General features: G+C 42.5%; 1 protein-coding gene across 1 annotated transcript; it reads right to left on the reverse strand.

Annotated features, from left to right (window-relative positions):
- Positions 1-4,878: 4,878 nt before the first annotated feature.
- Positions 4,879-22,349, reverse strand: dcaf1 (ddb1 and cul4 associated factor 1). Its single transcript, XM_084367704.1, has 25 exons — positions 22,155-22,349; positions 20,377-20,497; positions 20,193-20,269; positions 20,019-20,092; positions 19,813-19,926; positions 18,298-18,435; positions 17,514-18,110; positions 17,174-17,275; positions 16,919-17,077; positions 15,611-15,790; positions 15,244-15,453; positions 14,967-15,136; positions 14,719-14,843; positions 14,090-14,325; positions 12,225-13,300; positions 11,935-12,133; positions 11,446-11,528; positions 10,906-10,990; positions 10,587-10,820; positions 9,406-9,499; positions 8,887-8,991; positions 8,659-8,732; positions 8,434-8,529; positions 8,059-8,335; positions 4,879-6,338 (listed from the first exon to the last, which is right to left on the reverse strand). The coding sequence occupies exons 2-25, from the start codon at positions 20,487-20,489 to the stop codon at positions 6,283-6,285; spliced, it is 4,674 nt and encodes a 1,557-aa protein (XP_084223830.1). The 5' UTR covers positions 20,490-20,497; positions 22,155-22,349; the 3' UTR covers positions 4,879-6,282.
- Positions 22,350-22,353: the final 4 nt, after the last annotated feature.

Here is a 22,353-nt window from a genome sequence, read left to right on the forward strand (position 1 = left end):
CTGTTAAACTGTGGATTTCCCAACCAGGCCGATATCAGGCAAGCACAGGCTGATTTATAGACTCTGCTCACATAAAAACAATGACAGATCTGAAGTTTAGTGTTGTTATTTACCTATTCACCTGTGATTTCACAGCTGTATGTCTATGTCACCGGATAAGTTCACAAAAAAACGGAAAATTCAGTCATTATTCACTCACCCACTTGCAGATGGAAAGTCAGGTGAAGTTTTGACCTCCACAAAACATTTCTGGAGCTTCACAGCAGAGCAGTGTTCTCCTAAACAACAGAAAACAGAAAGCGAGAAAAAAAAATCTGTTTCTTTAATCGGATCAACACCAAAAGTCAGTGGGGTCTATTCAAGGTTGAGACACACCCTCTGTCTGAATTTCGTGGAAATCCATTCAGTAGTTTTTGTGCAATTCTGGTTACAAACCAACCGACCGACCGACCAAGGAACAAACACACAAGTTTTTTTTACATAACGTAAAAAACAAACAAACATAAAACAGCTTGTTAATCGTAATCCAATTCCCCAGAAGCCCTGAGATCCCAAACTGATTTGTAAAGACAATATTTACACTCTTGATGACTTCAGACGAGGGGGTGTGCTAACACTTTTAGTTTAGCAGCTACGTTGAAGATTTTGGCTTAAAGGGACTCTATGTAACAACTTGAAGGAATTTACACACATTAATCCGTTTTAACTGGCCGTATGTTAGCAGATTGTTACATGATGTGAAAAATGAGACCTTCCCCATCTCTCTATGTTGCCGACACGAGCTGGTGGATGAAAAGTCGTTTAATGCTGCTGGGCCGTGGATTTCTTTGCATCAGAAACGATCACAGACATCCCTAAAAAAATGAGTAGGTTTACATCCATCCAACTGGACAAATTTAACAGGTGTTTAAGTCCTTTGTAATTCATTCAGTTGATATGGTGCCAAGTACCAGAAGGCAGTCCCAGTTCAGTATTTACTCATGGGGTATCAAAGAGTGAGCCAGTCCAGGGATCTGGTCTTTCTTGAATTTGAGAGGTGATGTGAAATACTGAGGCAGCTTCAGTAGTATACATTTACAAACAATAGTAGCAGTGAGTCGATTTCTTCTTGTGGCTATGAGGTGGAACGAGCAGCATGAGAGTACAGGATACCTTCGTAGTCACGCACAGACAGAGCTGCATCATTCTCCTGAACAACTGAAGCAGATGGCTATTTGTTTTAAAAACATAAACTTGCTACATACAGCTCGTCCAGGGTAATCCAAGTTTCCAGAAGCCACGTGATCCCGAATTGATTTGAAAAGACGTTATTTACAACCTTTTTTAAGCCAAAATCTTCTCTGTAGCATCTAAGCTAAAAGGGTTAGCACACACCTTGTCTGAGGTGGGTGTATGAGCTTGACTGCACGTTGAGGGTGTAAATACGTCCTTTCAATTCAAAATGGGGTCTCAGGGCGTTATGTTGGAGGAGCTGTATTGAGCCATTTTAAGTTCCCATCTGCTTCTGTTTTTTAGGACATTGCTGCAACGCTGTTTTGCTTTGAAGCTCCAGAAATGTTTTGAAAACTATGAAACCTCACCCGACTTTCCATCAGTGAGTAGATACTGACTGAATTAAAATTTTTGGGTGAACTTACCCTTTAAGTGAGTCGCTGCTGTTAAAATGGTCCGTGGGTCAATAATGAATACTATTACTTTGCTGTGAAGCTTCAAACCTCTGACGTTAACAGTCAACACAAATCCACCAATATAAACAAATTATTTTAGGGAAGACTTGAAGTCACAGAACAACTTGTCCTGTTTTACACCAGATGAATATACAGGACTTGCCCAAAACAGCTCTGTCATACAGTATCTCACCCATTTGTTATTTCAGTGCAGTAAGCTGTCTTGTCCTATAGACAAGGCAATCATGAGTAGAAAAATAGAGTGATTTGGTGAATATTGAGCGTCCAGTGAGTTTGATGTAGTGTGGGAGGGAGGGCAGTATTCAGCAGGGTAATTTCTCTCCATCATAGCGACGCTGTGACTGACTCCCATCTGTCTATTACTTCAAGTGGAACACTGTGGGCGGTGTTCCAATCACATACATAAAGCTGGAGGAGTGTGGGGCGTTTTACAAGCTAAATATGCATCCTCGCTAATAAGCATGGGAGAAAAAATAAAATATAACAAATTATAAGCTTCCATAAAGCCTGCTGAAAATGCGCTTGAGTAACACTGCAGCATGCAAATGGTGAAAATCCAGAACAAAGGGCATTTTAGTGATAATTTTACTTGTTCAGTTCGAGGAGAGCACTGCTGAATTTAGCTCTGATGCAGCAGCACTGTGAGGATGAGACACAGGTCCACTGCAAACAGGGATTGCCTAATACAGTGAGAGCTGCTATCTGTTTCAACATTCCCAAAGCCAGCAGACAATAAGAGCCAGCCGAGGAGGTAATAAGAAGCATGTCCTACAAACTCATCCATCACCTGCCTTCAGACAAGCACACACACTTTTATTTCTTTACACTCCTCAGGATCATACTTTCATGCACTCTGGGCTCCTAGCTGACATTGGGCATGTGCATGCATGTGCAGACAAACACAATTTAGCACTTATTTGATCGCCTTAATGTGGTTACGACTATTTTAGCGTGTTATATTATTAACTGAGATGAAGGCCAAAGGAAAATTTGGTGGCATATCCCTGCGTGAACAATTCAACAGTCAAGAGACCTGAGTCATGTATTAAGGCATATAAATACTTGCAGGGAAATAAAGATGTGATTATTCACATGCAACAATTGTAAAGCATAACCAATTTATGACATATATATATCTAGACTCTCATTCTCACAGTTTTTCTTCATTGTATCCACACAGAAACTGGAGCTATGCACACAAGTCTGACAACTCAGAGCTCATGTATCCAAATCAAAACTCAAGACCGTCAAGCTATTAGAACAAATCCTTTTATTTTTACTCAAATAGAAAGTCCAAATAACATTTTTGCAAAACTCTGAGCACAAATCACATCATTAAGCACAATATGTTCACCCTGAAAACATAGGCCTCAGGTGACCTCTACTGTGCTGGTGAAAAAAAATGGAGCAGCATTGAGAACAGAGAGGAAGATGAAGACTGAGAGCAAAATGAGGGGGAAGGCGACCTAGTATTTCTAATGAAATGTGTGCAATTTTGGCAACAATGTTGCAGTTTCACTTCGTTTCAGGAAACTGTGTAAAAAATCTGTAATGCAAGGGAAAATGTTCACTTTCCCTGACACACAACAAAACATACACAGCCAGTCACACAAACAGCATCAGAAACAATCACAGATATCCCTAAAAAATAATAGCTGTAAATTCATCCACTTGGACCAAACTAACAGGTGTTAAAGTCCTTTGTAATTCATTCAGTTCATATGGTGCCAAGTACCAGAAGGCAGATCCAGTTCAATATCTACTTGTGGCGTATCAGGAGTGAGCCAGTCCCGAGATGTGGTCTGTTTTCAATTTGAAAAGAGATGTGAAATACTGAGGCAGCTTTAGTGGGATACATTTATAAAAAAACAGTAGTACTGAGTAGTTTTCTTCTTGTTGCTATGAGGTGGAACGAACATGAGAGTACAGGATCCTTCCAGAGTGAAGCACAGAAATGATGATTACTCAACGGTTATGTTGACCTCAAAGGAGAAAAAAAACACTTTTACAATTGAAGAAGCCCATTTTTATTTTCTGATCCTGATTTTAGCCATCTGTTCTTCATGAGGTTTTAAAAAAAAAAGTTATCTAACCACATTCCCACATACTTAGATACCTAAGATTGAACAACTTCAATTCAGTACAAATTTATGCAGAAAATATCTGAAGAACGTTAACAAGTCTTGACATGGCTTCATTTAGAGAGGAACTGTGTATATATAAGATTGTATTGTCTGCATAAAGATGGATATTAAGCCCCAATCCAATTTTCAAGTTGTACCCATACGCTTTTTTTCAAGGTGAACCCATTGCCCCTCAGAAGAGTCACAAGAACCAGTTGAAATCTCCCCCTATGACAGAGGAGAGTCGTTCAAGACACTCATACGATGGTGTCTACGTTACGACCAGACATTTCCAATATGGCGTTGTCTGCAGTGGTGATTTCTCTGTGTTTCTGTGTTACTGTGGCAATCCTAATATTATCACAGTGCCATTTGCAATTCATCTGATGGAGACAGAATAGCATGGACGCTCACAATTCTTTCACAACTTCACGCTGTCCATCAAGTCATCAATAAAAAGGAACACTGCTTTGTTACCAGCTGCTAAGGATAGCGGTACTTTATAGGCTAACATCAACAGCCCGCGCTCCTACCCTGCCAGTCTGCACTCATGTTAGAGGTGTACCAAGTGCAGCAACTTCACAGCTGGAATTGAATTTCTGGCGTCATATGTCAAAATAACAATGTAACATTAGCAAGCTGGCTTATTAGTTAGCTACTGAGACATCAGCAAACTAGCAGCGAATGTGTCATGCTTGTTATAAAGAAATGGACCATAATACTTTCAAACGAGAGTTCTCATAACACTTGGTTTGAAGTGTGCCTCTGAAAAACCCAAAGAGTCGGGACACCCTACCCCTCGATGTGAACGTGCAAAACTGAGGGGTAGGGCTAACTGGTAGGAGCAAAGTGTTGGAATAACAATATCTGTAGATCTTAAATAATAAGGGACCAAGCACAAAGCCTTGTGGTACCCCCTTGTTTATTAGGTTGCTGGTGTTTATGTTTGCTTTTAGGTTATAACGTTATATCTCTTGTTTTCTGCCTTAAAAAGGTAAGATACCCCCGCTATAACATTTTATTAAATGTATAATGCCCACAAACATCAATCAGGAAGCACACAGAACTAATTTTGCAGCTTTATTTATAGTAAAAATACTTTAGATACATACAAGCTGTACATAAACTGTCTCAAGAAAGTCAACATAAAAGTTTCCTTATGGAAAAGAAAACAGGCAAAATGAAAAGATACAAGGCAGAAACATGAGAAAAAGATCATGAATATTTGCACTGCTTTCAAAAAGTGTGCAAGTACAAGGCATTTGTTTTCACAATGTTGAGAGTCTGAAACTTCCCATCACACCATCAGAGGAAACATTAACTTGAATTTAAATTCATTTTGCTGAATTTTAGCAACATCTATTTCCAAAGTTTCTCAATTCTCTCTCTTTAGCAAGATCAGATGTTATTCCAAGGCGATGAGGTTTACTACATCATCAGTTCATAACAAGAGTCAATGTGATTAATTCTCAATTTTCTAACATTACGTTACATTTTCACTGTGTGATTGGACTTGTGCCATTCTCAACAACACAAAACCCTGTAATCTTTTCAACAAACATCCACTCAACCCAAATCCTTGCATGGCACAATATAGGGGCGTAAAATAACACAATGGTGGAGAGTCGTAGAAGCCTCCATATGTCGTGTGCTGACAGTGAGCAGGTGTGAATAGGTTTGTTACAGTGTCCACACTAGTTACGGTTTCTTCAAGAGCACATAGCTGATTTAATTTTCCTATTTACATCATGAAATCAGAAGGCGATGTTCACAAATGGCACTGCTGTGTGTGGCATTTTGGTCATCGGTTTATGATGAAAGTAAAACCTGAAGGTGGGTGTGATGCTTAATGAACTATCGGCAACGTGTTTGTGCATTACATTAGCTGCCTATTTCAATACTTCAGTACTTTTTGGTGATTATTCTCAGCGGTGTGGCAAAAATACAAGCTTGAGAGAGCGTTGTATCCTTTGCCACACAAATACAGACGCACAGCCCTGCAATGTAAGCCTTTTCCCCTACAAACACTAATCTGTGACCAAACAGCGGCTTATAAAGTGATTGAATCAATATCAAATGAAGAGGCTCATTTAAAGAGCCGTAAATGTGGTAAAATATAAAACTTTTCCTCACTCCATCTACATGCTCGCCATTTCGCTCATCATCAAACCCACTTGTTTTATAAAACTATATCAAATACAATCATTTTTGCCCACCACTAAGTCAATTTGTGTGCAATGGTTTTTTCCCCCCTACATCTCTATGAGACTATTCTTTCTTGGTCCTGTCACTCAGAGTCTCAATGGTGTGCAGACACCTACGGTTTCAAGCTGGCAGTGCTCCAAGTTATCTCCCACCTCATCTGCTGATATCATCCTGGTTTCTTGCGTCCTGTTCTGCAGCTCGAATGTCTACGAGGCAGAAGTCTTGACATGTTGTCCGCTTCCTCGGTCCCAGATGCCGACGGCTCCTCACTCATTCAGGGATAAGATGATGTCATCCTCAAGGTCAGAGTTGTCGGAGCTGTCTGCGTGTGCGATACACAAGTACAGATTTAGAAATGAGGGGAGACTTCACAGGTCAGTGGGTGAGCAGTAAAACTGCCAAAATAGCAAAAAACAAAGCAGCTTTGGCAAAATGTAAAACAGCACTACGTCCATATTTCTGTTGTAACGTCTGGAATAAAAGCAAGACAGCAGTTTTTAAATTCCACTGGGAGGACAACATTTCTTCACAGTGACCAGACAAGCATGAAAGCACGGAAAGTAGACCAAACATCAGCCTCGTTGCATCATTAACCTGAGACTTCAGATCAGGGCCCCATTCTTCAAATGCAGCTTAACTTATTGAGGCTAACATGCTGTTATCAGGCTGAAAGATCCTGTTATTCCTCATCCAGCTAGGTGGTTATTAAAACCCTGATAGATTTTCAATAACAGTGCACTCCACTCTCGAGTAGAGAGTTAAAGCCTTTTTAAGTATTCATATACATAATTGTGCGCTATTATACAATTGCACTTACATGAGGTAGGTGTGCTGGAAAGCCTCCCAGCATGCAATTGGGAAATAGATTCATGGACAAAAGTCTCATTTTATGTGTTCTAGCATTATCGCTGCCATTGTTATTTTGTTCTACTGTACATCGGGCTCATCAAAGTGTTCTCCAGTTCACACAATACAGTTATGATGACTGATGTTGTGTTTGAGCTTAAACAGATTAAATTCCATGGACAGGCGTCAGTACATCATGTCTGTGTGCACAAAATAATTTAGTTTTAGTTTGTACGATTATTCCAATTTAGACATGACTGACTTTTTTATCTATCTATCTATCTATCTATCTATCTATTACAGTCTGTATTGATGATCAAGTATACTTCATGAATCTTACCGCTCAAATGACAAAACGACATCGTAACATCACAAGAAAATGTCCCGTTGTCAACATTCAAGTTTTAGTTGAATTCAGATATTTCTGTTTTTGGGTTGATTCTCATATTGAACTAATTAAAGATATAATATGTTAACAATTCCTCACTAAAATGTAACAAAGGTAAAAATGAGCTTCGTCATAGATTTTGTTGAGATGTGCACTGACTTTATCCCAAATGTTTCCAGTAATGTTTCAAACCCACAGAAATTGGTCATTTTAGTCAAGGTAACAGCAGGTTTCATGTAGTCGCATCATGCTCCAACTTTTGGTGAAACATCAGATGACACATCAGTGTGGGGAACGAAGTCGGCAAATGTGACTTAACGTAATAAAGTAAATAAATCGTCAATACACTCATCTGTGAAGGTTTCTGCCTCCATCATGTCCAACAGATTTTTATCGGCAATGTTGTTTAACAATGAAGACAACGACTCCCATGATCCCAAGCTACTTCAGGAGGTTTTTTGGTTTCATTGTTTTTTTTTTTTAATCTTAAATCACCGTCCTTTTAAGGAAAAGAGTCATTTGTGTCTGTATAGGGTTTACCTTTTAAAAACTAACTGTGAATAAGTTTGAACTTTTGCCGGTTTGGGTTTCAGGACTTGTTGCTCTGATGGTACCTGTTGATAAATCTTGAACCAGCTTCTAAGAACTGAAAAATCCTGACTTGTGTCAAATCATCTGAAGTGAAATTTTAAAAAAGGCCCAGATAATACAAACAAATAATTACAAAATAATAATGGAAGTCAAAAATACATATTTAGGACATTTTAACTTAACAACATTGTAAGATTTTATAAGAAGCACAACTCACCATTGTCGCCATCATCCAGATCAACATCGTCGTTATCAGAGTCATCGTCATCGTTGTCATCGTCGTCGTCTTCATCCACGACGTCGACGTCCTCTCCGAGAAGCCGTGCCACCTCTTCATCGGAGGGAGAGAATTCATCATTGCCATCGTCATCCTCTTCGTCATCCTCATCCTCTCCGCCGTTCTCGTTCTCTAGCTCGGCGATAAGGGGATCTGTATCAACATCATCATCTGAATCCTCGTCGTCGTCGTCATCTTCTTCCTGATCATCATCCTCCTAACAAAAAAAGGTAAGTAATAGTTTTTAATCTCTGCCTAAAGGAACCAAATACGCACTGCAAAATCCAAATTAATAAAAAGAAACAAATTAACAACCTGATCCTCTTCATCCTCCTCCTCTTCCTCTGCAAGTCTTTGCCGACCAACTTCATACAGCCTGCACACTGTGTCAGTGTTAACAGAGTCTTGGTTCTACAGGAGAGGCAAGAGGAAAAAGAAGTTGCATTCTTTTGATATTTTATCGATATAAAAGTAGAATTAACAGAATTATAACAACCTTGAGCACAAAATATTCTAAAACCTCATTAGACAAGAATTTACCTCGATCACAGCCAAGTAGCAGTCTTTGGTATCGGTGCAAAGGTCAAATATATTCCTCTTGACATCAATCGTGGCTGAGAAGAGAGCAAAGAACGCGTCGGAAGTTAATAACATGGTAAAAACTAAACTAATTAACATGAAGTGGGACAAAACGGGCAAAACATCTTAAGTATCACAAAGACGAGGAGATAAGATCAGTGAGAGGGCGGTGCGGGCAGGATGCCGTACCAATTGGTTTGTAGTCTGTTGCATTAAATGTCCTGAACGATGAACCGAATGGACTTTTCATCTGCATCTCCATCATGTCGTCTTCGTCATCAGCCTGCAACATTGCTGCAACAAAGCAAAGAGCCACAGTATGAGTGAGAGAGTAAATAAAAACTGTGCACAGCGAGCTGCTAAGCCGTGCCCTGGGCTCCTGAGAGGATCGACTGGCCGTTGTCTGGGCAGAGCCATTACGACACGCCCATGGCTCTTCCTGTGGGGTGGCGTGAACCAGCTGGTTCTCTCTGTTGCCGCTCCAACACTGAACCTCCTGCCCATATGGCTCTGAGCGACTGTGGCACACACACCTTGACAGGCTCTATTCACACCTCTCCTCAAATACACAAGTGCTCACTTTGCTTCATAATTACCAGACTTTCACTCAACCGCACCTTTCACACACTCGCACCGACTGTGGAGCGAGTTGTGGGCACGATGCCAGACGCAGCACATTACCCATCATGCAGCAGCCTCTCTATTTACCTCCGTAGATGACGGTGCCGTTGTTGTTGAAGACTATCCTGCACTGGTCCAGAGCAGGAACTGTGTGGAGGAGGTGGAAGGTCCGCAGATCCCACTGAAATGCCAACTAAGGACCATTACAGTCTTTTTCATTTGTATCAACTAAATCTGCTTCAAACTTAATTACAGAGCTATTAAAACCATCCCCAGGGTGGTAAAATCAATTTTCAGTGCAATAAATATTTAATGTTAAGCACTGAAATAAAAGCTCAATAGTCATCCCATCATTGGAGCGACCACTAATTTAAACACTGATCTATATTTATTTTTCAGATAAATGGAACATTCTAATGTGGAGTCATTACTTAGGTGCAATGTTAAAGATTGTTTGTAGGACTCTTAAATGCTGTAACATTTTTTTCACAGTAAGGTTTACATGACCAGAGACGTATAGATAGATTTTGAAACGTATAGATATATTTTAACCACTTATTCTACAAGAATGTAAGCACTCAATGTCCTGCCAAAAACTCTGGAAAAAGGGCATAAATTAAATTTTTAGCTCTGCAAGCTTAATGGCTCTAAAAGGATGGAAAAATCTGTCAGACATCGCTCCAGAACGAAAATATCTCAACAACCACTGGCTTTAAATTTAAATCTGAGATATTGCAGATAAATCCTACTGACTCAGGTGGAGGTGGTGTTTAGTGAAATGTCTTGACAAACATTCATATCCCCTTCCAGGTAAATTAAACTTTGGTGATCCCTTAACTTTTCATCTCGGGCCAGCCTCAGATCACACTGATGTGACTTTAAACACGCTCTCGAGTGGCTCATCTTAGAGCCTCTCACCGCTCTGCTAAAAGAGAGCTAAAGCAGCTAACATTCGTTCAGAAATGGAGTCCGCTAACATAAAGTAATGACCTGGCTTCCAGTAGGACAAGGAAGTTTCACAGAGCCCCTTAAAAAAAACCCTGTTTTTCAATTACATGCTGACAACATAATATATCCCATTCAATTCATCAGGAATTGAATCAAATCAGGATATTAAAAACCAGATTGGAATTGATTCGGGAAATCAGCGGTGACACCCACACTCATAGCTGTGTCATTGTGTGGATGTTAGCATGCTGATGCATTTAGCTCAGTACAGCCTCTCAGAGCTGCTAACATGGCTGTAGACGCTGAAGTCTCAAGGATACGATTTCCGTGTTGACGATGACCTCCATGCCATTTGGATGGAACACGCCGCTGATGTTCATGTTGAACTTGTCAAACTTGTGGATGGCCTGAGCCGTGCGCACATCCCACAGCACGCCGTCATTCAGCACCAGGTCGTCTGTTGGGTTGAAGGTGGCACAGTTCCTCTTGTAGTTGTTGGCCAGGTCTGGGTTGTTGAGGGTTTGAGTTAACTGACCCGTCTGGATGTCATAAATCTGGCAAAGAGCAGAGCAGAACGTGAGCATTCGCCGTCCCATTTAATTTCATATGATCAGGTTAAAAAAACGCAGACATACGTACTCGTGCTATGTGTTCCTTAGTCCCGATGACTCGGTCTTGTGAAAGCTTACTAAACTCCACATAATGGTCGCCTGGAAAGGAATGCCTGAAGACAACAAGAGCAATGTCTCAACATTTAATCAAAACCACAGAGGCAGTTCGAGTACAGAAGCCGAGTTTAAAAGGTGCTTTAAGACACTGTAGAACAAATCTGAATCCATCTGCAGAGTCTCAGTATTGCCTTGGCTTAAAGTGTGCAGATGAATGAAGCCAAGTGCTTGTGTCCCATGAACTGAAGCTTCAGCCCTAAGGCCGTTAGTGTGCATAATTAAACAGCATGTCTCTATCTCCTTTCGGCAGCTCCCTCTTTCGACAGCATAAAGCGGCAGAGAAAATCACATACATGGAGGCAGCGGGATCACAGAGTGGCTTAATTCAACTGTTGATCGATACTAACTCTGTTGTCAGATCGCAGTCGTGCCGTACGCGCTTTCTGGTAATTCTGCACTACACATTTTTCAAATCGATGCATTTGATGAGTATTTGTTAAACATCACTTACTTCATGATGAAGACTGATTTCATGCCCCACAGAGCAGACAGAGGGTAATTCCAAGAGGCTGACGTTAAGAGCAAAGAACCATCCTAAAAATATAAAACACGACGGTTAAAAATCCTCACCATACATGTTTTAAGATGTATAAACATACTCTGTGTGGAATAATTTGTGTCTGATGTGGATTTTCTAGACTTCAAATCACAAAAAATGAAATCTGAATATGCAAATATTTGTCATGTACAAAGTTAAATGCAGGGGGTAAAATGTCTCCTACTTCACTGAAAAGCACTGGAGGCTTCACGTCTCCACAAGTTACACGATTTGTTTTCCAAGCAAAAATCAAATATTCATGTAAAGTAACACATAAACACATTTTCAACATAGGGGGACTTTAAGTATCTTACATGTAAGAGGACCAGTAAGACTACATTCAGCAACAACAGCAAAACACGGCATGCAATTGTTGATATTCAAGTAGTTTCCTCTACAGACCCGTGAGGGCTCCAGGTGAGTGATGGCTGAGCTGTGACAGCTGTAGCTAGCTTCCTCCTGGCCTGTAAACACATTGTATAGCTTGAGCTGCCCCGTGCACGTCCCGAGCATCAGGAACCGCTCGCGAGCTGAGAAGGCACAACACATGAATCCGCTCTCGTCCTCGTCTGCCTCCCTGAACACCGAGATGGGACGGAACCTGGGGAACGGGAGAAATAAAGAATGTAGAGGAATGGTTGTGGAAGGAGGACATTCGGTCAAGGAGGCATGAATGTAAGAAAGCTACCTACCTGCTGAAGATAAGATGTCTGTCAAAGCAGCCTCCGTCCACTCCTCCGTATTTAGGATATACGACTCTCCGTGTGTGTCGGGATGTAAAGTTGATGGGTGCTTGGCGTCTCTGTTTGGGCTCGGGGCATTGATGGGGGGTGAAGAGAGAGAAAGGCGGGCACGTTGCCACAGGGTTCTTGCAGCGTGAATGCTGTTCCCTCAGGTACTCTGTGATGATGCTGTCTAACGCAGGGGGGGAGGGCAGGTGCCTGTCGAACTGCTTCTTCATGGCCGGACTCTGGCTGAAGGCCCCGTGGTCAGACTTCTGTCTCAGCACCCGAGGTTTCTTGCAGCTCACTGCAGCGCAAGCCATTTGCCGTTCGCGAGAGAAAACGATTCGTCCAGTCAGTGGGGAACCGTTGCTACAGTGGGGGACAGACGTTGAGGGGAAAGCAGCAGAAGAGGACCCCGCAGGTTGTGATGTCGAGGGACGTGTTTGTGGATTGCTGGATCCTGGGGTGGATGAATGAGAGGGATGGTTTCCGAGTCTTGACCCAACACCATTGGCCAGCCGTGGAGTGCGGGGTATAGTAGAACCAGGGGGGGCAGGTAGGGGGGGAGCGACAGGAGGAAAAGTAGAGGGCGAATGTGTTGAATGAGACAGACATGCCATCGGGAGCTCTGCCTCCTTGGTGAGTGTGGTGGCTGTGTCGTGAAGGCCTTTGGCCACAAGGTGGTTCCTAATGAGCAGCAGCAGCTCTTTCTCAGGGAAGGAGATCCTGGATTGAGCGACCACACTGGCCCTCTGCAGCCACGCCAGAGACACGTCTGTACCGATCAGCAACGGTTTCCCAGAGATCCTTTCAATGAGCTCAGCCGCAAACTTACAAAACTTGACATGTTCGCTGCGTTTGTCCTGGAGCACCGGCTCCTTCATGAGCTGCTGGATGTGTCCGCTGCTGAACAGCGGCAGCTTGCTGATGATCTGTCTGACGGAGCTGGAGCGAGACAGACCCACCAGAGCTTTGCAGGCGAGAGCTCGGATCTGATCGGCATCTGTAATGGGCATCTTCACCGTCAGCAGGGACAGCAGCACCTGGACGACAGACGCAGAATGGAAGTTAAAAACACTGGCTGACAGAACTGTGTGTGTGTCATCATGTCAAATGTGGTCCTATAGCAGGAAATGAAAAATGAAAAATGATGTGCAGGTTATGGTTGGGTGAGGTTCGGTCACATCAATGGATTTGTCGCTTTCAAGTTCTTTTCATGAATAGTGTAAAAATAAGGATAACGGATAGTAAGTGATAGACCTACTGCTTGTCGAGTTAAGGTCAGGTTTTGGGGTCAGGAGTCGGACAGAAAAATGCGGCCCGAGCCACACTCTAAGAGGAACTACCACAGAAGAAGCTTTGAGAACTCTGTCAGGTGTTAATATGTTTGCTTGTCCGTGGACAGATTATGTGACCCCGAAAATGCAATTTTCACATCACCAAACCCAGAGTAATTAGAGACTCAGCATCCTTCTATTGGGGCATGAAAGCTTCAATTGTTGCCACAGTCCTTAAGTGACACACTGAACTCTATCTCTACTGCACCTTTCATGGTAGCTCCAGTGAATACAGTGTACAGAGGACGTGTGTGTGTAAAAGTGTGCAATGTTCCCAAGATAAAGCGACTACATTAAATCAAGTCCATTTGCCACCTGTCACAACGCCCAAATACGTCCAGAAATTTCAGCTTACGCCACATCTTTAAACATTCTTACAGACTGACAAAAAAGACTATAAACTTGTCTTTTGTCGGCACTTAAAAGAGTTTTTAGCACAGCCTTGAATAAATAACAATCACTCAGGCTTTGGTGGCTGGTATAATTTAACTGTACCTTGATGCCATTGTTAGACTGCACCACGTTCCACATCTTAGTGAGCACACTCTCGCTGGCTTTGGTCTGCTGAGGCAGGCGGCGGCGGGGGGTGCCGGCGATGAACTTGCCAATGCTGGACATGCGTTTGTCGGGAGCACAGACGCAGTTGATGGCGACCTGCAGAGCGGACTTCTGAATCTCGGCATCGTTTACGAAAACCTCTCCCTCTGCCACTGCCAGGACTATACTCATTCCTGAGAGGAAAAAAAAAAAAACCCAAACAATTAAATGAAAAACCTTGCAGGAAAATAACACTTGGAGCTGCGCCATCTCTCAGCAGGGCCGGGAACACAGTCGTTATGAGATAAACAAAGATCAAAACACAAAGCTACCGCATGTTATTACTTTCTGTGGAAATCAATACTTATTTTAATTTTTATTGCACTACATTTACAAAAAGCACTGAACCAGTGCACAATGGACACATTTGCTTGAATGTATTACTGACAATTGGTTGTATACAAGCATTTTTACATTGTATCTTATATAAAACAACAACAACACTTAAGGAAGAGATAAAGATATTTCTAAACCACCTTTCAGGAGTGCCTGACAACTACTTACACTAACGTTCTGATAAGACCTACCAACAGTGGAAACAGTAGATCCTCCCTCATCGAGCACAGCGACAGCCTCAGACAACAACAGCTGCGTCTTTGGAACAACTGTGAGGATACTCAGGATGTCAAGGGCGTAACGCACGGTATCGCTCCTGCAGGGAATAGGGGAAAAATAATCACAACATCACAAGTCATTTGATGTATGGAAGGGGGAGCTGGTCTTAACAAAATGTAAAACAGGGAAAGGTAATCGATCAGAATGACCCCTACTATACCTGCCATAGTAGGTCCTCCAGTCACAGGCGATGGAAATGAGCTGCAGGAGGAGCTGGACACAAGATAGCTTGTGAAAGACCTCTGCTGGTTCCCAGTAAAGTCGTAGTGGACCGTACTCTATAAGAAACTCCATCATTTCCACCACCTGCTCGCGACTGTAGCTGACCGCCTGGCGAAAAAGAATGGAAACTCTATTAACAACTAAAGCATAAACAGCGCAATGAAATATGACATCTATATAACACAAATGTCCCTCATCCTTTGTCCTCTGCGTACCTTATAGTATGGCTGAGAGTGAATGGGGGCGCCCCCCTCTGTGCGCTGCAGGGACTGCTTCACCTGCTCCACCTTGATTGCCAGATGGGCCTCGAAGTACCTGCGCAGGGCCATGCAGGTGTGCTTGGCTGTCTGCCTGCTGGAGAAAATCTCATCATCACTCAGCCGTGCTCCCTGGTCCTCCGGGTTCAGGATCTCCAGTGTGCTAATCTGGAAACAGTCAGATCATTTCACATATTAGCACAAACTACGTCTGTTGTGTTGTGATGCTGTACCGACTGCTCAATTTATCAGTTCTTGAAATAAATTGTATTTTCATGGTTGAGTTTCCATGGTTACGGTCAGGATCGCATGTGGTTTGTCCTACCAGATTGACGAGGCGTCGGAGCCCGTCCTGCTTGTCGAAGAGCTCCAGGACGGCACGGAAAGAGAAGGAGATGGAGAAGAACATGGTGGCGTGGCAGCAGCCGGACGCATGTGAGCACTCCAGCAGCCACAGCGTGTAACCAACCACATCTGACAGGATGGAGTGGGGCAGCATGCACACCTTGAGAGAAGAGGACACACCAGTGAATGCAAATGAGCACTGCGACTGGAGCCATGTAATACTGAGAAAGTATACCTAAATATTAATGTAAAGATGATTTTGTGAAGTTATATAATTATCTATATAGCACTTTTCATACAGAGATGAAGCCCAAAGTGATAACATTTCTGTTGTATACAGTATGATGATGAAGGATTGCTTTGGAAAGACAGTCTATAAAGTGAGAAAGATGACCAAAAATGCTCATACTCAAAACAAATAGGGGGCAGTATATCAAAAGAATAACTGCTAACTGTAGCTGTTGTTAGCTAGTAAGCTCAGTTTGTCGTGCAGCTAGCAGTTTGGACTGGGAGCTCGGAGCAGTGAGGACTGTTGGTGTTTACAATGCTAGCACCAAAGATTTGGAAGGGGACTGGTAGGGGCTAGCTGGTTAGCATGCACATCAACACTGTTATTCCTTCACATTCTGTTGATAGTTTTAGATAAATTTAATCCGCACCAACAGAAGTTACTCTCTCCCACAGAAAACACCACTCCTGAAATGCCTCGCCAGTAGTCCTGCTGTTATTTCTGTGACTTTGTGACATCACACTACGTCACTATGTCACACATTTGAATAATTTATGCTGGCAGCTCAGTTCTGCACGTAAGAATCGATTTAGCACAGCTGCTCTGTTGTTGTTAGCGGTGAGGGCTGAGGCATGTGTGCGCTGACCAATCAGAGGAGACTGGGTATTCGGGGGGAGGGGCTTTAAAGAGACAGGAGCTAAAACAGAGCACTTCAGACAGACACCCTAAGACATGTAAACTTATTCTAGTAGTAACCCAAAATAAAATTATGATGAAAATGAGCTTAATATCTCTCCTTTCACTCACTAAATTATAAATCGTTGTTAGGTTCAGTTAAAGACAACTTTTGAGATATATCACAATATTACCATCTCAGATAATATCTCACATAGCACAATGCAATATAATGACACATTGCTAATATACCATCATCTTTTCTTTGCCACATACACTACACGTAAAGCTGCAAGAAACGTTTCGCTGGCACAATTCTGACAATTCTCCAGCATTCATTCATTCATTCATTGTGCATTTGCATGACGTGTGTCAGTTCTGTACCCTTTCCATGGCGTCCTGATTATAGGCAAGGTAGTAGAGGCACAGAGACACTCCAGTGGCAGACATAGACGGCCTGGGGATTTCCAGCAGCTTCTGAACTCCTCCGTGAGCCACAAACTCGGCAGCAAACTTTTTATGTAGCAGCAGTGATGCCAGGTACTGTGAGAAGAGAGAAAAAGTAGAGAAATAAGACTAAAAGGCTTGACCTCATGTTACGGCAACATGTACGGTCGACTACAGAGGACACGCGTTTACCTTAAGAGCCTCAAAGGTGAGCTGCACGTCATTGGTCTGCTTTAGATCCATATAATGCATGAGCAGCTCACGAGCGCCCATCTGCATGAACACCGCCAGCAGCTGCGAGTAAAAGCATCAAGAACACGTAAATTGGCTTTACTATGGACCCTTTTTAATGACTAGTTGCTAGAACATAACATAAAAATCCTGTTTGTGCCTTCAAAACAGCTTTTTCATAGACTGAGAATAGAATAATTTCATTAATCATAATTAAGGGAGACTGACATCTGCTGGAGACTCTGTGACAAGACAAGAGGAATACATATTTCAGAAAATGATAAACAAAGCACAGACACACCTCCTGATACTCTCCCAGAGGTGTGAGATACTGCAGGATGAGCCTCTGCTCGATCTCTGGGGTCAAAGGGTACAGATGATAGTTGTTGCCAATCACCCAGGGGCTCATCTCAGACCAGCTGCTGTTGGAAAGCTCACTGAAGTTCCTCTCTGGCTCTGGCAAAGAGAAATTCAGCTTGTGTTTCGAGGTCCTGCCACTCTCCCTCTCTGCCTTCCTCCTTAGGTAACTGCTGCCATCAGATATGCTTTGGTGTGTTAGCAAACCCGGGGCAGACATGGGCTTCATCATGGTCTTTACAGCCGAGTTGGCGCGGCTGCTCGTCTTATGAGGAGAGCTGAGACGGAACGAAAGCTCGTTTTCAGGCTCGATGGTCGAGAGAGGTATTCCGCCGTCCTCTTCCGGCCCCGCCCCCTCTCTTTCACCTCCGTTTCTGCCCGGTGCGAAGGGCGTCTCTTCAAAGCCTCCGTCAATGGTCTCCTCGTCCAAAGGTAGCAGAGGCTCACTCAGAGTCTTCCTGGGGCTTGGCCGTTTGATTTCCCTTTTGTTCTCAGCATCCTTATCCTGAAGCTCACGCAGCCGATGAAGCATCAAAGGCACCTGTCAGATTGAGATGAAAAAACAAGTTGACGGAAAGTTGCTCCTTCACACCAATCACTGACGAGGAGCAAATTGCCCTGATGCTTTGTGGGATAGCACAGTTTTATTAGCTGTTATGCTACCTTGTAGATCACTATCTTCATTGAAATAAAACTGACATTTGAGACAGCAGAAATCCACAACTGACCAAAACAGAGTTCTCCTCCCTGTAGTTGGCTGCGATGTCCTGGTTCTCCATAGCGCCGGCCAACAAGCCTGTGGCATAGATTCTGAGGGGCTGCTCTGCCTCCTGAGCCCACTTAAACAGCCTTTCAACTATGCCCTCCTGAGGAGGACAAACACATGGAAATGGTGAATATAAGTGTAGAAACAAAAATATGGAAAGACAGATCAGTCATGATGATCACGTTCCTGACTTATTGTACGTATCTTTCAATTTATTGATATATTGTTGTATGGTTTTATTTAAATAAATAAAGTTTATTGCTCTTTGAAAGGGTATACATGCATTGTATGCTTTAATATTAGCATTATATCAGTATATCAATTATTTCTGGGACAACATATCATCCAACAAAAGTAGTTACCTTGACAGGTCTGTGGCGATATTCTTAATCAGAAAAACATTGAATAGTGTAGTTACCCGGACCTATTCTCACTTTTTGGACAAATCGTATATGATGGCTTCCATCACAAGATCACATGCGCAGTTTAAAGAAAAGATTTGATACTGTAGATTTTTTTAGTCATGATTCACTTTTTCACATGAACCTTTAAAAGACTTTGTGACTTTAAAAAAAGAGGCAGGTAACAGTTTATCTATGTCCTCACGTCAACTGTCACAGAGCTGTGGTCAAAGTGTAACAAACTCGCGGGCTGGACTATGACTCAACAAACAAAAATGACATTTTTAGATACTGATGGTGTGTCCGGTTAACTGAATCAGATGGGGTTGTTAATCAGCAACATTGATTCACTGATAACGCGGATTCCAAATCTTTCTTCAGGACCTGTTTTTCCACAAAACCTATCCGAGTATCCTGTCTTTACTTTCTGTTCCTACTCCGATTTCAACTGCTTTGATACCAAAGTCAGCAGTGATTCCTCTAATGCAGCTTTTCTCTTTGTTGTTGTGATGGTTGACTTGATAATGTACGTCAGAATGTTAAACACAAAAGTATAATGTTGCCAGCCGAAGCTGTGACCATATTCCACTTTTATTCAGAATATGACATGGGTCATGGAAATGGCTTGATCTGTTTTGATATTTTAAAATAGGCTGTATTCCAATATGAAGCATTTTCGGATAAAGATATGTTGGATATCATTCCGGTTTTAGGAGCATTCTTTGGCCATGTAAACGGCACATTCAGATCATGCCTCTGATTAGTGGTTTTTACTATCTTTGTCCATTAACAGTCAGCTCTGTGCGTTGCCTTGACAACAATATGCGCGGCTAGGGGAGGGATGCATGCGCAAAAGAGAATCCCACATTTCTGGTCAGAAGGAGGATATCAACAGGTTGTAGAATATGCACAAATTTCACAACGGGGAGGTTAATCGGAGTAGGCACAGCTGCATGTAAATGGGAATATCAGAGGGATATATATTTTCATTAGCCTTGTTAACAGCTCAGCAGGAATGTTGTCTTTTTTTTTGGAATCGGGGTTTTGCCGTTATCATAAAGTCTGAAATAACCCACCTTCTCCTGAAAGACAACAGCTGTCTCCAATCCAGGCATGATATTCTGAAGCAGGCGGCAAGCTGCTGCATTGAGGGAAAATTCTCTGCTGGTCATCACATAGCTATTCACCAGCTGCAAAGTAAACAGAAAAAAAACATAAATCACCTTGTGACTCACATTAAAAGTTGCCCTTTATTTTGTCTGAAAACAGTCTCCACTCTCACCGTGTTCATGAAGTCATCATTCTTGAAGAGGATCTTGAGCAGGTGCCCCAACACACATTCAGGATCAGCTCTCCCTAGTGGCCGAGAGGGAAATGTCAAAAACAAACACAACATTTAAAATCCCCATTAATCTTGCCACTATTTCTTCTGTTTTTCTATGTTTTCTTTTCATACCAGGATGTCGATCGTCGAAAGGGTCTGGGTCCGCTTTGTGGTACTCCTCCGTCTCCTTCTCAACAAGCTCGGAGATCCTTCAAAGTTAAAGCACAACAACACATTTACCATCTTTAAGTCACGCCCAGCAGACCACAACATGTGAAGCTAACTTCTCATCAAAACAAGAGGCGTGACCACTGACTTGGTGAGGATGTTAACCAGCTCTTGTGTGCTGCCTTGTTGCTCCCTCTCCCACTGTTCCAGTAGAGCAGTCAGCTCTGCCTTGGAGTCCACACTGGCAGATGCCGACGCCATAGCGCAGCCTGTCAAGATGGCACGTGCTTAATATTCATTCGTTTCGCCATTTAATACATTCTTTACAATTCAGCCCAAATGTATCTGCAGCTCCAGAGGGCTGTAGCAAAGTATGCTGCTGGATGTTGTGACTCACTGTTACACGAAACCACAGGAAACACAGCCAGGCATGACTGTAACATGTACAGACAGGTGACAAATTCAAAGGAAAAACTTGAATGAATGAATGAGTGCAGAAACATAAACCAACGCAGATGCTTTCACATAGCTTTGATTCTGTTTGATTCTGATTTTGTATCAAGATGGCACGAGGAAAAGATCTTATTTTGGTTTCAGCCACAAAGACAGCTTAACAGGCTACTGTTTCAATAGGAACAATTAGCAAAGTGACATCTGCATTTAGATCCGTGGAAAAGACTTCGATAAAAAGGGTCAGAAATTGTGGTTGACAGTGCACATTTGATGACTTCGATGTTTGTGCGATATCTTATGCCAACGCAGGATGTGATCAGACTGAGTCAGCCAGAACGGTCAGTCAGCAATTACATAGAGAGAGATATTATAATAGGGTTGCAGTGCATAAACCACTCGTTACAAAGGTGAATGCACATTTGAGAGTTAATTCTTCTGCGGAGACGTGGCGAAACATGATATGGAGTCAGATCCTTCATCATATTCTCGATAAGAGATCAGTACAGGACTTAATGCCGCCTACAGTGATGGAATCTGATGGCTCTGTTTATGGTCTGGGTCCACTGGGTGCATTTAGAGGGAAGGCTCACTGCAAATCAATACAAAGTTGTTTTGAGTGATCACCTTTACCCTGTGATAAAACCTTTCTATCCTGATGGAGGTGCTTTCTTGCAGGATGAATATGCCTCCACCCACTGGACATGAGAGCTCACTGAATAGTTTAGTGAGAAAATACATTGATTGCATTCCTTTGGCTTTAACAGTCACCAAATCTCAACCCAACTAAACATCTATGGTAGTTTGTGTTAGATGGTCCTCTTCTCCAACATCATCAAAACACAACATGAGAGGATATGATATAAATCATTTATGTTGCTTTTTCATTTAGTTTGTCTGTGTAGATATAAATATATATATATATATATATCGCTAAGGTCGGCTGAACAAAGAGCGAAGCAGCAGTTTCGCTCTGTCGCTTCTCAAACGTCTGAGTGCGTGCGTGCGTGTGTTTGTTTGTGTGTGCAGGTGCAGCAGCCCCTCCAGGGACAACAACTGTCAAACACGCAGACTATGACTTTACAAGTTAGCATTCAGAGTAACATATCTTAGCATCTTTTCTGATTTTATTGGGGACCGCAATGTCTGCTCCAACACTGTGTGTTTCCCTATATTCACTCACTGCTGATACTCACTGTAACAAACTCGAGACACTGCCTGTTGCGATATTTGGCTAACGTTAGCTAGCCTGTGGCTAAACAAGGAAGCTGGTATATTTAGCTTGCTAGCGATAAACGTATTCTGAATGCCCAGTGCTTTAGTTCACATTAAGCCTGAGCTGTCCAGACACGTGTGGGATATTGCTTCAGATGCAATGCATACTCAAACCTGCCTGTACATGTAAGCCCAGCACTGAGGTACTAGCTTGCAGCCTCACAGGTAAACCTGGCTACTTAGCTAGCATGCTAACTTTACCTCGTTGTTCCGCTCAGTTCTTCTCCCGTTTAAGCAGATTGACCGAGACTCGTATCCACCGCTCTCAGTCCAAACTCGATCACTTCCAGCTGAGTGTCTACGTATCGATCACCGTTTCACAGCCAAAGCTGAATTTGCTTTATTGTAGCTTTGTGTTCACGGTTTATTATCATTATGGCGAACACGTTCCACACGTCAT

This window comes from Pagrus pagrus, assembly GCF_965226575.1.
Source record: "Pagrus pagrus genome assembly, chromosome: 11".
Lineage (NCBI taxonomy): Eukaryota > Metazoa > Chordata > Actinopteri > Spariformes > Sparidae > Pagrus > Pagrus pagrus.

Excerpts from the sequence above, each read along its gene's own strand:
- dcaf1 (XM_084367704.1), bottom strand. The coding sequence starts at position 20,489 with ATGGCGTCGGCATCTGCCAGTGTGGACTCCAAGGCAGAGCTGACTGCT. Across the intron at positions 15,137-15,243 it reads ACTCTCAGCCATACTATAAG|GCGGTCAGCTACAGTCGCGA; the intron begins GTACGCAGAGGA and ends CTTTTTCGCCAG. Across the intron at positions 8,733-8,886 it reads AACAGACTACAAACCAATTG|CCACGATTGATGTCAAGAGG; the intron begins GTACGGCATCCT and ends CTCTCTTCTCAG.